We start from the raw sequence: 16,720 nt of genomic DNA on the forward strand, positions 1-16,720 counted from the left end.
ACCCCTGAAGCATGGGGAGAACATGCAAACTCTGTGCACACAGAGCAGAGGCAGGAGCCGAACCCCCAACCCCAGAGGTGGGAGGCAAATGCGTTAACCACTAAGCCACCACCATTGTGTTTTTCTAATACGTATTTCGTTCTTTTGACGAGTTTGACATTCACACATATCACTAGCTCAAATTGCAAACCGTTTAGGCCTTTTTGCACATCTTTATTCAAGCCAATGAATTAGTCATTCTCATATAGGTATCTTAGCCTGCTGAGGTTTCAGGTGCATAAACACTCATTATAAATTGTCACAAATCCAGTTAAAGCTTCACATACTAGCAGTTATAATGTTCTTCTGAAGAATCTTCTGAATTACAAACAAGTATTATTTATTCACTATTCAATTTTCAAGACAGATGCTAGTTGTATTATAAATAACAGGATTTCTGACTGTTTTTTTTTTTCTTCTTTCTTATTTTTACTGATTTCGCTTCTTTATTTGAGCACCTGACACACTTAAAACACAACAAAACCAAAAAACCCATTCCTTTCTGTCTTGAAAGATAATCTAAAATGCTACACAAACATTTCTACTGACTGGTAAACTTCGGTATCAAAAGGGCAATATTCAGTACTAGATGTCTGAGGGGTAATAAAAAAAAAATGGAATTTTAATATTAAATGAAAATGACAAGCACTTCTGACACCTCTGTTTATTTAGTCCATATTATTATAACCTCAGTTATATACTGTTTATATGAATGACAATAACTAATCACCATTTTCACCATCTCAGGAATAACCTATTCCCTTTAAGGTCACATAGTTACTTAATTTTTTAATCTATTGAGATATTGCACACATCTGGCTTGTATGGGAGGGTGGCAAGAAGAAAGCCATTTCTCAAACCAGTCCATCTGGAGTGCAGTAGGACGTTTGCACAAAGACACCTAAAGGGTCCTGCAACATACTAGCAGAAGGTTTCGTGGTTTTGTGGATGAAACCTAAGTAGAACTTTTTGGCATGAATGCTAACACGGCCCATCACTAAAACAAAACCATACTGACTATGAAGCATGGTGGTGGAAGCATAATGTTGTAGAGATATGATACTTCGTATCTGCAGGGACTGGGGAACTTCTCAATATTGAAGGGAAAATGGATAGACAGGGAGGCCAAGTACAAGGAGATTCTGAGGAAGAACCTGATGGAATCTGCAAAAATGTCTGAAAATGGGTCTGAAATTCATATTCCACCAGGAAAATGACCCCAAGCATAAGCCCAAAGCTACCATGGAGTGGATTGCTAGGAACAGAGTAGATGTGCTGGAGTGGCCTAGTCAAAGCCCTGAACTAAATCTAATTGAAAATCTATGGAATGACTTGCTGTCCATCAGCGAAAACCAATTAACCTCTCCCAGTCTGCAAAGTGGAGTGGGGGAATATCTCCAAATCCAGGCGTGCCAAACTTGTGGAGCTACTCAAAAAGACTGGTAGCTGCAGTTGCTGCCAAAGGTGTATATATAAAATTTGAATGTAGTAACTTACAGCAAAGTAACCAAAAAATTCAAGAGATGCTGTAAGTGAAACCAGTGAATATTTGTATTAATGGATGACGTGAAACCATTTTCTGATGTGAATATGAGTTCTGGAGGTTTGGGAGTTCTGCAATAGTGTTTGTTGCTTCACAGGATATTAGAATGGAGTAAAGACAATCAAGAGGCTTATAAAATTCTACTTATAAAAATACATTATTGTTCTCCAACATACAAACAAGGTAAATGTACCCTCAACTGTACGAAAGTAGTCTTTAAGTTCTTAATAATGTTCCTCTACAATTATATTCCTCAAACTAACAGTACACAAGAATTAGCCCTGAAGGTATCACCCCGGTAACAAGCACTTGTATCCTTAAGCCGCAGTTTGAAACTGTTTTCTGAGAGTGTAAAAGTACAGGATGACCTACAGTTGAGTAAAACCCACCCCATGCAGAAGGCTCAACCTTCAGGTAAGACCAGCGCTTCTTCTTTGTAGCCTGCTGTTGCTTAGTGCCATGTTCCCACTGGGCTTTGCATTCTGTGCCCTTAGGACGCCGTGGGATTTGTTCACTCTCTCCATCTCCAACAGCGAACTGAGATTACACACAGCTCTGAGCTCTGTATGCCACGTAAACACGCTTTAACCCTTCTGTCCTGCTCAGGTCAGAATGGCCTGTTGTAAAGTTTTTACAGCTCAATGTCATTAATGAACATGGACAATAAATTAAAAGATTATATTTATGAGTGTAGCTATATTTATATGAGGTGAATAGCCAACAGAGGGTGCACTACTGAAAACACCAAGCAATGTCTGCTTTGTTATTTGGCTATTTCAAAAGATTGGGACAAAAGGTGTGTTTATGGGTGCGTTATATTTTTTTTTTTATTTTAACTGGTTCCTTATACAACTGTAAATTTGATCCAGCTACAATAGTGACTTTTTTATACAGTCTGAAATATACCTCAACTGAACTTCAAATAAATAGCTTAAGGTAGCTAATATGCGCACAGACTGCTAATTATTAATTCTTCAAGTACCACAGTTACAAGCTACAAGTTAATGTCTTAAAGAACAACGCATCATCATTTTTATGCATTTATTGTTACGTCTAATGTTGTATAACCTCCACAAGTTAATTTCCATTATCACTTACGTTAAAGCAGTGATAAACAGTCGCTCCTTCACCAGCCACTTTTTCTCTCTTGAATAAGACAAAAATGCTGCTTGTCATGTTATCAAGAAATCAGAAATCACAAAGCCCCCTGTCCTGAAGACTAGCCCATGGTGGAAAACTTACTGTAACAAAGACTCCTTCCATAAATGTTAAAGACACAGAAAACTTCACCATATTAATGACAATACTTTTTTATATTATTATTATTATTATTATTCTTAAATAAAAATTACATTCATACAAACTTGTGATTTGCCTTGCAGCTGAAACTATTGTTAAAGCTGCTGTCATATAAAATTAATTAACACCTTCAGACTAATCAGCATCAAGAATTCAAGTGAAATTATGGTATAAATCAATGAAATTAATTTGTGCCAGCGATGGACTGAAGGTGTATTCATGGTGTATTCTCGTGTCATGCCCGGTGTTCCCGGGAGAGGCTGCGGATCCACCATGACCCTGAAGTGAGTCAGTGAGCGTTTTTGCTAAATAAGTAGCATTCATAACAATAAGCTTTAAACAGTGTTTGTGATTGGTGATCAACTCTATGCCACAGGATGTTTCAGCGTACCAGAGAGAGCTTTTTCTGAAGCCCAGCCATCATCTGGTTTAATGTGACCACATGATATAAAACCAAGGTCACAAAGTTGCTTTCAGATTGCTATTTTGAGTCGCTGAGTTAATAAAATTGTGCCCATGTTAATTTGTGGTTTTTGAGCTCTCTTCTTAAAAAAAAAAAAAAAAAAACACCCCACAATTCAGTAGAAAAACTGCGCTATTTCCTCAGAACCAAAATATGTGTAATATATGGTAAATGAATTCATATGCCTGATTTAGTACATAATTTGGTCTCTCTAGATTTCTCTTTGTAATGTGCAAACATGTCATTTTTATTTCAGTCCCATCTGACTCACTCTTCCCTCATCGTCATGCCTGAGTGTAGTACTTCGCTGTGTCGAACAGAAGCCATCTACATTTAATATGTGTACTCCTTTAGCAATTTTCCATTTCTCTCTCACTCTCGCTCAATCTTTCTTGCTCCTATCCATCTCCTCTCTCACTTATATTGCACACACTGGATGGCTTATTAATCACTTCAATCACTGCCTTTCTCTCTCTCTCATGTGTGCCATGTCTTGTCTTTCTCATCTCTTTGTCTCTTCATCTCTCTCTCTCTCTCTCTCTCTCTTTAAATTGCACACTGTGGATGGATTATTAATGTTCAGGTGCTGGAGGCAAAAGCATAGAGCGAGATAAAGCTGTCATCATAGTCTTTCTATATCATTCTCACTATTACACATACACACATGACCACATGCACACACAGGGAATATATTAATTCTGAAAACGACAACAGTACTACTACTAAATACCACTAAAACAACACCAACATCAACACCACCATAAGCAAAATCAACACCACCACCAACAAGACTACCACCAATACAACGCCAATAACATCACCAAAACAGCTACACCAATAACATCAACACCACCATCATCAACAATGCTACCACCAAAACAACACTAATAACAACATCAATACCACCACAAATACAAGACCAATAACATCACCACCAATAAAACACCAATAACATCAACACCACCACCAAAACAACAACACCAATAACATCAACACCACCATCAATAAAACACCAATAACATCACAACCTCCAAAACCACACCACCAATAATATTAACACCACCACCAATACAACACTAACATCACCACCTATACAATAACAATAACAGACCAATAACATCATCGCTGCAACCAAAATAACAGCAAAAACATCAACTCCACCACCAAATTAGACCAATAAAAACATCAACACTACCACCAAAACAACACCAACATCAGCAATAAAACCTCAACAACGCCAACACTAACAACATGTTCACCATGACACACTAAAACTGCAACACCACCAGACAGCAAGAACATCAATACTAAATCAGCAACAACATCTCCAGCAATAACATCAACATAAACACCACCACCAACACTCAAACACCGCATTTCCGGTTGTCTTTATGGGGCCACATGTGATATCCAGTTGCCTGAATGGCACTTAAGATGGAAACGAGGTTTTAATGAAGTAAAAATGTATGGAACAAAACTGTAGTCCATTGAATCCTATTATGAAATATCAGTGTTAATGTATGCCATGTTAAATGAATAACTATCTGAGATTTTATTGGTTTATGTGCATTATAATGATAGTACAGCATCTTCTCCAGGATGTGGTTGTAATAATGTATTGCATTAGAGGTTTATAGATAAAAGATAAATTACTGAAATGATGGAGCTCATGGGTGTTTTACTCATACTGATCTTCTAACCGCAGAAACGTCAGGGATCCGAGAGAAAATGGAAACCATTTGAGGTTTAATCAGCTTTTAGCTTTTACGACTGTTTACTGAAAGGCATCACGTTACTGTCCTCAGCAGATTAAAAACTTTCACTATCTGCAGGAAGTTAGCTTGGTATAAAGCTAGCTTGCTAGTGTTTGCTTGCATGTTACTGTGAAGTGCTTAACCTCTTATTTCAGTTAGCTAGTTTAACATGCTGGAAAAGATAAGGTCAGCACTTTAAAATATCAAAACAAATGACATCACTCCACTCCGAGGTCTAGCCACCATGCAAAGAATGCTACCTGCTTGCTAATGTTATGCTAGCACACCACCCAGTAATGCTAATTTTCTGCTAATTTTCAGTGATGAACTACTCAATGTCCATCTGTGTGTGTATTCAGATTTATAGATAACGAACAGAACAAGGAGTTTTGTGTGTGTGTGCGTGTGTGTGTGTGTGTGTGTGTGTGTGTGTGTGTGCGTGTGGATGTGTGTGTGTCATTGTTGTTCCCCCAGGCTAAAGGTCATAATTTGGCGCTTCACTAAGTCACCCTGAGGCAGACGGGGAAAATAAGTTCAAACTCACAACACAGCTTAGCTCTTGTCCTCAACACACGTGACATGCCCTACTTTTATCCGCTTGAAAATTTCACCCGAAAAAAAGACGAACACTAAAGCAAAATAAGCTGGATGAAATTTTTAACTGAAGTAGAGCAACGTTAAACATTAAACAACGTTAAACTCCTTTCCTAATGAACATGAAAACTCTTCACTGAGATGATGTTCATTATTTAATGAATAAAGCAATTGGGGGTGTGCTGTTAATCAATGTTGGGGTGTTGTGGTGAAGCCAACACTAACCATTTTTATTTATTAAAGATTGTTTTTCTTTTTTCCAGCCTCTCTTTTTTCTCTTTCTTGAACTTAATAAGGCAAAAGTGCAGCTTGTCATGCCTAGAAACTTCAGACCATTTCCAACATTAAAGTCAAAGATTTACCTCTGACTGTTACAAAGCACTGACACTAGAGACTCCTTCCAAGGATGCTAAATAAACATCTCATCTGTTTTAAGTTTCTATTCCCATTTGCTTCTCATTTGTTATAGCGGCTATAAACAGTAGTTCCCTCACTGCCTTCTTTTTTTCACTTCTCTTCTTCTGTACTTTTTTCTCTACTCTCTTTATTTAACTCTCTTTATTTTATTAATTATATGTATATATACAGTACTGTGCAAAAGTCTTAGGCACCCTATTTTTTTTAGTACAAACGTTGTTATAGATTTTTATTTTATGACTTCTACATTATTGATTCAGTACAAAAACATTTTAGATTCCAAACATTAGTTTTCCAGCACAAAATTAAATGTTACAGAAAAATGTTTGTATGTCAGTAAAGAAAGCAGCAGATTCCATAAGAGACACTTTTCAGACAACAAAAAAACAATGAAGGCTGCTGGGTTTCACTGCAGAAATAAGAAGCAAGTGTGACAGTCAAAGTCTCCAGAAGAACTGTGGCTGGTTCTGCAAGACGCTCAGTAACACTTACAGCTCATTTCCTTATAAAACTGCACAAATTGTACCTGAGACTTTTTTTTAAAGCGAAGGATCGTCACACCAAATATTGACTTTGTTTCATTTATTACTGTTTTCTGCTCTTTGTAGTATTTTTTTTAATGTAGAAACATTTAGTTTCATTATTTTTGAAGGCATCTTTGCTCTACAGCATTTTTTTTGCATGTGCCTAAGACAGCACTCTCTCTCTCTCTCTCTCTCTCTCTCTCTCTCTCTCTCTCTATATATATATATATATATATATATATATATATATATATATATATATATATATATATATATATATATATATATATATAAACAACACCACCAACACCTGTATATGTATATATGCTTGCACTCTGCATGCAAAGTACATTGTCCTTAACAGAACAATAATATCTAATAATCTCTCTCTCTCTCTCTCTCTCTCTCTCTCTCTGTCGAGCTACACATGCTACTCCTGAGACATCAGTGATCCTGACCCCTTCTGCTCTCCTGACCTGCCTGATCCACCCTGATGACCTTCTTCTTGTTGGAGTTCTCATCAATTGGAAATCACTCGCTGCTGCTGAGGATGGACCCACATGGACAGCCTGAAGATCATTGAGATTACTGAGAATGGTACCACTTAAAAACCATGACAATGGCTTTGAACCACAATTCATATGAACAATTTTACTACGATGGCTTAGGACTACAATTGCCATGATAGCTCGAGGACTGTAATTGCCACGAACAGTTTTGCACTCAAGTCTCCATCAGTGAACAGTGGACTACGTTCAACAAAACAGACGTCATGTGAAAACTGTAATAAATTTCCTGGTTACATAATTGCACTATTTGTCCATGTAGTACACAGCTAGAAGGGATTTATTTATAATTGCATTATCCGGTGTCACCCAGATGAGGATGGGTTTCCTTTTGAGTCTGGTTCCTCTCAAAGTTTCTTCTCAGGGGTTTTTTCCTTGCATCTGGCTTGCTCATTAGGGATAAAATCATACATTTAAAATTTATTTCCTGAATGTATTTATTTATGTAAATTTATGAGCAGTTACTATAGAAACAATAACGTAAGAAAGTATCGTATTAGGACTAGCGCATTTATTTAACCCTATCCTTTATGTTAGAGCCGGAACACCTTCTGACTAATCAGATTCGAGAATTGGATGGCATCCTCTTTTACTGCCTCTTCAAATCGAGCCGTTTGTTGTAGTAGTATACTTGATGGACTATATGGAAATTAACAACAGCAATAAAGAACCAATGTACTCGATTCTCTCCAGTTGTGGCGTAAATTCAAAGCTGATCCAGTCACTGAGCGTGCCATGTCTGGAGAGGTATGGAGATTGTGTATTCATTTACGGGGATGGAGAGGGGATCCCTCGTGCTGCTCTTCTTGGTGTGTGTGTGTGTGCGTGTGTGTGTGTCTAAATGGGAACAAGAAGTGCAGAAACCAACTGAAGGGTGAAATGAAAGAGAAAGTGAATGTGGAAGAGAGAGACGGGAAAATGATTCACTTTCTCACACAACTCAATTGGATGGAGGCCTCATGGAAAAACCAAACACAATCAGGTGTGAAGTAAAGACCAGATACAGCGAAAATGTGTTGGTTCTGCTTCACTGTTAGTAAGCATTTCATACTGGACATGAATGCATGATGGAAACACCTCGCGTTCCTGGTTGCACACAGAGCCGTGATCTGATATTATTTCTAACAAGCATAATAAAAAAGCAGAACGTGTTTGAGTCATTCATCAGATGTAATTGTGGCCTGTCGTGTGTAATAAAATACAATACACACTACAATAGGCATGAATCACACAAAAGCCTTGGAAACATACACGTCCATTCATGCAAGGGTCACATAATATAGTATAGTTTCTAATTAACCCTTTAACCCCTGACTTATTATTGAGATATTCATCAAAAAAAAAAAAATCATACTATTCCGTAACTACTATGAATTCTTTAGTATCTACAATAAGATTAATAGGAGAGGTGAGTAATGAGACTGAGGGTTCTTTAAAGGTTTGTTTGAAAATGAAAGGATTGTAGCTTCAAAAAAAAGGAAAAATATGAACCTTCAAGGATTTTCCCAGGACGACTGAAGAAATTTTCAAAGGGAACGTCAGAGGACCAGAGCTACATGTAGAAACAGCTCATCATTTGTACCATTTGTTCCAAAGAACCCCTGGAGGTTCCTACACTCTTAGAAAAAAAAAAGAGTTCCTCATGGGGTCACTGAATAATTAAGGGTTCTTTGTTTCCAAAAAAAAAAAAAGCGGGGGGAAACTCTCTGTTGTAGAATTACACAGAGAATACTTTAAGGATTCCCAACAGAGGAACAACAGAAGAACCTTTACATGTTCTAAGTCTTCTACGAGTGTAGGATTTAATTATAGATTTTTCCTTGACCAGAAAATGTAAAGTGTGACTACACTGCAAAAAATGACATCTTAGCAAGTGAAAATATCTTGAATATGGGCAGATTTATCTAATATTACTTCCATCCATTCATCCGTTCTCTGTATCTCTTATCCTATACAGGGTCGCAGCAGAGCCAGGATCTCCGGGTACGAGGCAGAGGATATCATGGACGGGCTGCCAACCCATTGCAGAGCACAATCGCACACATTCACACATTACGGACAATTTGGAAATGCCAATCAGCCTATAACCTATGTCTTTGGACTGGGGGAGGAAACCAGAGTACCCGGAGGAAACCCCCAAAGCACGGGGAGAACATGCATTCTCCACACACGCGGAGTGGAGGTGGGACTCAAACCCCCAACCCTGGAAGTGCGAGGCAACAGTGCTAACCACGAAGTCACTGTGCCTCTCCTATATTACATATTATGAGTATTATAAATAAAAGATAAGATTATTCATTTCATTTCGAGCTTTACATTTGATCATTTTAACATTTTATTGGCAGATATTTTTACTTCTTTCTAGAAATAAATGCTTTAAATTAGAAAACGAAATATGCCAGTAGAACAAGACTATTTCAAATTGGATAATTAGTTAAAAAATGTCTAGGGTTAATAATCATATCTTTGATATATTGTATTTTGATATATATATGTATTTTTTGTCTCATTATATTAAAGAAATGTGGGAACCTTATTTATATCAACAAAGCAGTAATGAGGACTGAAGTGAGATTTTTTTATAAGACTTTATAATTGAAAATTCATGGCTGACTCCCTGGAAAGAGTTTTAAAGGAACGCTTAATGCTTATTAAACATTTGCCTGGACTTTCAAGGGAACATGATGTTTCCTCTGAACCACTGCTACCCTGTTTCGTCTTCTGACTAGTTTTTAACAGTAAATGATGCAATGGAAGAGATCTTTGAATTAAAATTAGCAATTAAAAACCTATCAGCTATCCTTGTAGTGAAACTAGATATCCTGTTAAGTGGAAAACATTTGTACTGAGAGACGCTAGGCAATTGCAAATATCCGTGAGCTCATGTATGCAGAAGAGGGTAGACAGCACTTTGCTCTGAGGGTTTGTTAAGCCTACAGATGGAGGATATATGAAAGATGGCTAATATAGCAATTGATTTAAAATTCCTAGCTGTCACCAAACAAAACATGGCCTGATTCAACTTGAGATCATCATATTGTGGAGAATTTGATGTATGATCAGAGATAAGAGATAAAACAGTTTCAAATGTGCCTAAGAAGTATTAAAACTCAGCACAGTTAGCGTGTCTTCATTTCTATAACACCAGCTGACTTCTCGCCTGCCGTCTTCCCTGACGGATTAAATAATAACAATTCAGCTTCCAAACTGTATGACTAACACAAGTACGACTTCTTTGGTGCATTCATTTGGGACGTTATTAAACAGCACTGAGACAAACGACTCAATCTGAAAAGAGAAAGACGTGGATGGAAATAGAGAGAAAGAATGAAAATTCATTCGAATGTCTCGACATGTCACATAGAGTCACAACGACGAGTTAAAAGTGAGTCAGAACAAAAAGATTTCAGTCTGGCTGACAGCCAAAGAGCTGAGCTTGTTTCCCTGACAGACAATCTTAACACATCTAAACCAGAGCGCTTTGATTGTCAGGCTGCGTGATCCCTACCCACAATGCACCTGCTACTCTACACGACTCTACTCACAGTCCACCTGGGGCCTGAGGACATCAACAACTAAAAAAAACAGTAGGCATTCATTTCTTTATCTTGTCACTAATGATGAAGGAACGCTGATGCTAATAACGAATGAAATTTATTATGCTAGCTGCATGCCTGGCCTTTTACTAAGCCCCCCTTGTAGCTAGCAATGTGTTTAACCCCTTTAATTCCCAGGAACCATTGCCAGGTCCAGGCTTATGGAAAAATCACATACATTTAAGTAATATGATCATACGTGATAAACAGGTAAAGATGCATTTTATCATTTTACACCATGACATTGCATGTGAACGCATGTATGTATGTAATTTTCTATGTGGAAGAAAATTGCATCTAGTGCGCTCCATGTGAAGGATTAACACTATATGTGAAAAAAATCACATGCCTTAAATATTAAATATTATCTTGTAAAAAATAGTCATAAAGTGATAAAATCATATGTGAAAAAAACATGCAGAACGTGAAAAAATGAATCGCAAGAAATTCATATAAGGCAAATGAATTTTTAAAAATATGTGAAAAATTGTGAAAATAAGTGAATTTAAAAAAAATCTCATGGAAAAATAAAAATGCAATAAATATAACATTTATTTATGAAAATAAATTAAATGTGTGGAAAAATGTCATTACAAACAAAAAATTAGCATGTGAAAATAAAAAAATAATACAATTAAAATAAATAAATTAATTAATAAATGTGTGGAAAAAAATTATCTCGTAAACTAAAATCATACATGTGAAAAAAATAACGTGTGAAAAAATAAACGTGAAAATAAATAAATCAGGTGAAAAAATTCAGTACATGTGAAAAATTTGTAAGTAAATATAAATTAATTTTGTGGAAAATCTCATGGAGGGAAAAATAAATAAGCCATCATTAAATGGGAGAAATTAGTATATGAAAATAAAATAAAATAATTGTGTGGAAAACTCACGTGATGTTAAAATTTACTTTAAATTTGCCCTAAGCATCCCTGAGCATCTCTCAATCGAGTGTTCCTTCTACCAAACTGAGAACCAATTCAAGTTCAACCCAAGCACTGGATAATGATAACTGTCCATAATTCTGGCTCTGTGTTCCTTGGGCTTCCTTCTCAAAAGTAGGCTGTAAAAGTGTAAACTGCGTCCTCAGTCTTACCTTTCTATAGACCAGTGTGTTGGGAGAGTCGTCCATCTCTCCGTTGCTGTTCTGGCTGACATTGTTGGTTTGCGCCATGTCGGCCAAAATCCAGTGCTCAACAGCTTCTCCAGAAGACCAGCCAACCTAGTGAGGAGATAAACGGCACTTACATGTTAGCAAGGCAACGCACACATGGACAGACTCAATCAGATGACCAGACAGACTCGAGAGTCATCACAAGGGTGTGAGGTCAATTCCCAGGATTATCAGAGAACCATGCGTAAGGCACTTAACCCTCAATGTTCAGCTTAGTTGTGGAGACCATTAGGAAAACAATCAGTGTTTTGGAAGATACACAAGCATGAAGCTTAATGGATTTAGTGTTTCAGCACACACTCTTTAAAAATGGATACTAAACTGTCCCTTTCCTTGGCACTGGGGTGGTGCCCTCAAGTACCTTTAGTGTGTATCTTTCACCTTGAAAAGTGAATATAGTGTACCTTTAAAATTTTTCCCTAAAACTAATTATGGTCCATTTAAGTATCTTAAATCATTTTAAAGGAACACTATATCCACATTCCCAGGTAAAAGTGAGATATTTATCCTTGGTGTTACCACACCAGCGACAAAGAAAGGTCCAGTGTAGTATCACTTTTTTCTAAGAGTGTACCATCGCAACTTGATTTTTTGTGTTGACCCAAATGTACAGCAATGATTTGTGGGTTGTAGGGCTGAAGTCAAGACCGCCATGGTCAAGTCCAAGACATGTACAGTATTAAGACCGGGACCAGCCGAGATCGAGTCAAGACTGAGTCTGAACAGGATCGAGACAAAGTCAAGACTGAGTCCAAAAAAAAAAAAAAAGCAAGACCCAAAACCATCAAATTATTTTTGGGCCAAGCCTTTACTTCGCTAACTAGTTGGCTTCATTTGTTTGTTGCACCAATGATTAGGCTGTTTTCTAGAAGAAGGAATTACATCTTGTCAAACTTTGTGCATGCAAAAAGACAACATGAACATTATTTTTAGAAACTGTGAGTTAAGACTGAGACCATATTTAGCAAGACCAATGCCTAAGACCTAGACCTAAGTCCAAGTGAATAGAGAAAATGTCTTAAGACCAGACTCAAGCCCTACAGCCCTAGAAGATTGAGATAGGACGTGCAAAAGTACTAATTTCACATCTGAAACCATTGCCATATATATATATATATATATATATATATATATATATATATATATATATATGTATATGTGTGTATGTGTGTGTGTATGTGTGTGTGTGTCCTGTGGGGGTAGGGCTAAAAAGCCACCGCACGTCTATTTTGGTTGATTATTTTCCTAGAATAGAATGCTCATTTTCATCAGTTTCCTGAGTTTTCTCAATAAAACACTCCATTTTCATGTAAATAGTGTATAATATACAAAATAATATACATATTCTCTATTCTGCAATAATTAGATAAATAATAATAAGAAAATATACAATTCCAAAAGAGAGTGCCTACGCAGATTCAGTGCTCGGTCCCCTACATAGACAAATTATTAATATTGTGATATCTACTTTATTGTTTTGTAATTTTAGTAAAAACTTGTAAAAAGCATTTAGTAAAAAGCATTGACAAAACAAATGGTATATTCCTACAAAGAACCTCTTATACTGTGCGCTCGTTTCATGAAATCAATTCTAATCAAGAAACAAGGAAGCACAATTCATTTAAAAAAAAAAAAAAAAAAGCTCTAAGATGTTGTGAAATTCTGTTTTTAGAGACTGAAGCCAACAGGTAACTTATAGGCTGTGTGATAAAACTCAATAAAATGAAATCTGAGCAGTTTATGGAAGAACGGAAGGATAATGTCACTGAGATAGCAACAAAAATAGCAGTTAATGCCGTACACATTCAGCACGGTGATATATTAATTATATTATACACATTTCTGCAATGTGGACGTCAGTAAAATGTTGATGTTCATTATGACCCTTTCTGCAACCTGTAAAACAAACCTCCAACCTCCATCAGCATGTCCTGCGTCGAGGACTGAATACTGACATGCTCCAGAAATGCTAAAATACTCATTTATTACAAAACAACAACAGACAGACGAACCAAAAGCAATCCAGTCGACGTTACTGAAAGGGTGAAATCGTTTCTCTACACACTGAGAAGATGCCCAGATGCATGAGGAGCGCCTTCAATGCATAAAGCGTTCTTGCCTTGTCCATGTTCCAGCTCATTGCAAAGCCTCCGAATGAAGAAGCAGTGATCTGTACAGATGCCTACATGCTGATAAAAACACACAACCCTTCAGATGAGCACCAAAATGGCCCCGGGTTTTTTTTTTTTTTTTTTTGCTTTTTTACCATTTCAGCACCTCAGACAGCTCCAAACCCCCTGCAGCGTTTTAACCCGGTTCGGTTCATTCCTCCATCCCGGGTTACAGAGATCGGGCTCGAGAGGGAAATAAAGCCTCTGAGATGAAGCACATAAGGTGTGTTGGTGTGTCTGCAGTCCTCACCTCACAAAGCGCGAGAGGAAGTCGGGATTCCGTCAGCTGGCCGACATGGAAACCCGGGGATTAGGATGATGCATTTGAAGCCGTAAGAATCTGCAGGTCGATGGAGACACACAGCGATGTTGCTGAAGGACGGCGGGCGGGCGCGCGCACCACGTACCCCGAGCACGCGCAATCCGCACGCGCAGTCCGCCCAGTCAGCACCGAGCCCGCGCGAGCGAACACACAGAGAGAGAGAGAGAGAGAGAGAGAGAGAGAGAGAGAGAGAGAGAGAGAGACGAGCCTGAATCAGGTTCATTTAAAGTGATAAACATGTGATACACTGCTGTAACCTCATGCACACAGACTGGAAAGAGCCACAGTCAGGTTTTACCCAGCATGCAATGTGGTACACTTCATATAATGTCCCCTGCATGTGTGTGCATGATTATTATACATGCATATCTGCATAGAAAAAGGAACATGTCAGTTTATTTGATTGTTTTATCATTATTTTGTGCCTCGTGTTTCTTTTTCCAAAAAGCTTGGGGATGAGAAAGGCACTATGTGAATTAAACTTATGATGATGATGGTGATTATTATTATTATTAGTAGTAGTAGTAGTAGTAGTAGTAGGTCTATAATATATTAATAGGCCTATACACTTATTTGGCTAATTTCAGATTATCTGTCTGTCTATGATTATTAATATACAGTATGTTTTGTATATAATACTGTATACTACTGTTGTTATTATTCATCCATCCATCCATCCTCTGTACTGCATATCCAATCAGGGTCGCGGGGGAGCCTGGAGCTTATCCCAGGGGACTCGGGGTACAAGGCATGTGACACCCTGGACAGAGTGCCAACCCCTCGCAGGGCACAATCGCACACATTCACACACTACTGACAATTTGGAAATGCCAATCAGGGAAGAACATGCAAACTCCACACACACATGGGGGAGGCGGGAATCAAACGCCAGTGGGGCGAGGCAACAGTGCTAACCATGAAGTCAATGTGCATCATCATCATCATCATCATCATCATCTGACATAAGCACTTTATCCTGGTCAGGGTCAGATTGCAGGGACCAATCCATTGCTGGTCACCATGCACACACATTTACACACTCACTCACACCTAGGGGCATTTTATCACAAGCAATCTAGGTACCTGCATGTTTCTGAAGGAAACCGGAGAACCCAGAGGAAACCTACACATGTGAAACACTACACACAACCCGGGGACCTGGAGCAGCATACATGCTACAAACCGTGGTGTTGTTGTTGTTGTTGTTGTTGTTGTTGTTGTTGTTGTTGTAGCAGTACAAGTAATATTTATTTATTTTATTGTACAACAACAGCCATAACAACAGCATTAATTTAAAATATTACAATCTGTGAACAGATTTAATTGAAGTTATTTAATACAAATCTTGCTTCTTGAATGAAACTCACCTTTGGGTGAAGCAGCCACATTGGTTTCCTCTACTTCATGCACTTCTAGATTGTATTAAAGATTGTATAAAGTATTAAATACAATCGTGCACTAGTCTATGCTTAAGCTCATGCCATCTGTTTTGTTTGGATCAGTACTGAATAGATTCCCTGTATTTAACTTTGATGGAGAAACTGCTGTGTATATAAGTTACTCAGACGCTTCGGTCAGGTCTCAGGACCTTACTGGTGAAGTAGCACCCTCACCTGCTCACTCCTGGAAGTGGACTTTCACTACAACCGCCTAGGTTAAATCGCAGGTTCCCAGCCCTAGTCCTGGAGAACCCTCTGTCCTGCATATTTTAGCGTTTTCACCGCTCTAACACACCCGAGTCAACTAATTAACAGCTTGGACAACCCATTCGGAGTTGAAGTGTGTGTTAGAGCAGGGAAAACACTCAACTGTGCAGTAAGGGGTACTCCAGGACTACGGTTGGGTTCCTGTGGTTGACATGATTTGCACTGGCTTTCCATTTACCTCAAGCTCTGCACCTGGACATGACGATGAAAGGATTCCAGAGATGGGAGGTGTACTGTGGTTGCTGCGAGTAGTTTTGCACTCAAGTCTCCATCAGTGAACAGTGGAATAAGTTCAACAAACCGGACTTCATGTGAAAACTGTAATGAATTTTCAAGGTTACACAATAATTTGTGTAACACTATTAATTGTCCATGTAGTACACAGCTAGAAGGGATTTATTTATAATCACACTATACGGTGTCACCCAGATGAGGATGGGATCCCTTTTGAGCCTGGTTCCTCTCAAGGTTTCTTCCTCATATCGTCTCAGGGGGTTTTTCCTCACCACCGTCACCGCTGGCTTGCTCATTAGGGATAAAATCATA

The 16,720-nt window shown here is 38.0% G+C and overlaps 1 protein-coding gene across 1 annotated transcript in view; it reads right to left on the minus strand.

Annotated features, from left to right (window-relative positions):
- Positions 1-14,603, minus strand: part of rgs7a (regulator of G protein signaling 7a) — a 56,608-nt gene extending 42,005 nt beyond the window's left edge. Inside the window, exons 1-2 of the mRNA XM_026944099.3 lie at positions 14,397-14,603; positions 11,898-12,023 (exon numbers count right to left, since the gene is read on the minus strand). Of these exons, the coding sequence (XP_026799900.1) occupies positions 11,898-11,975 (78 nt within the window). The 5' untranslated portion in view covers positions 11,976-12,023; positions 14,397-14,603. The remainder of the gene's footprint in view (positions 1-11,897; positions 12,024-14,396) is intronic.
- Positions 14,604-16,720: the final 2,117 nt, after the last annotated feature.

This window comes from Pangasianodon hypophthalmus, chromosome 10, assembly GCF_027358585.1.
Source record: "Pangasianodon hypophthalmus isolate fPanHyp1 chromosome 10, fPanHyp1.pri, whole genome shotgun sequence".
In the NCBI taxonomy this organism is placed as follows: Eukaryota; Metazoa; Chordata; class Actinopteri; order Siluriformes; family Pangasiidae; genus Pangasianodon; species Pangasianodon hypophthalmus.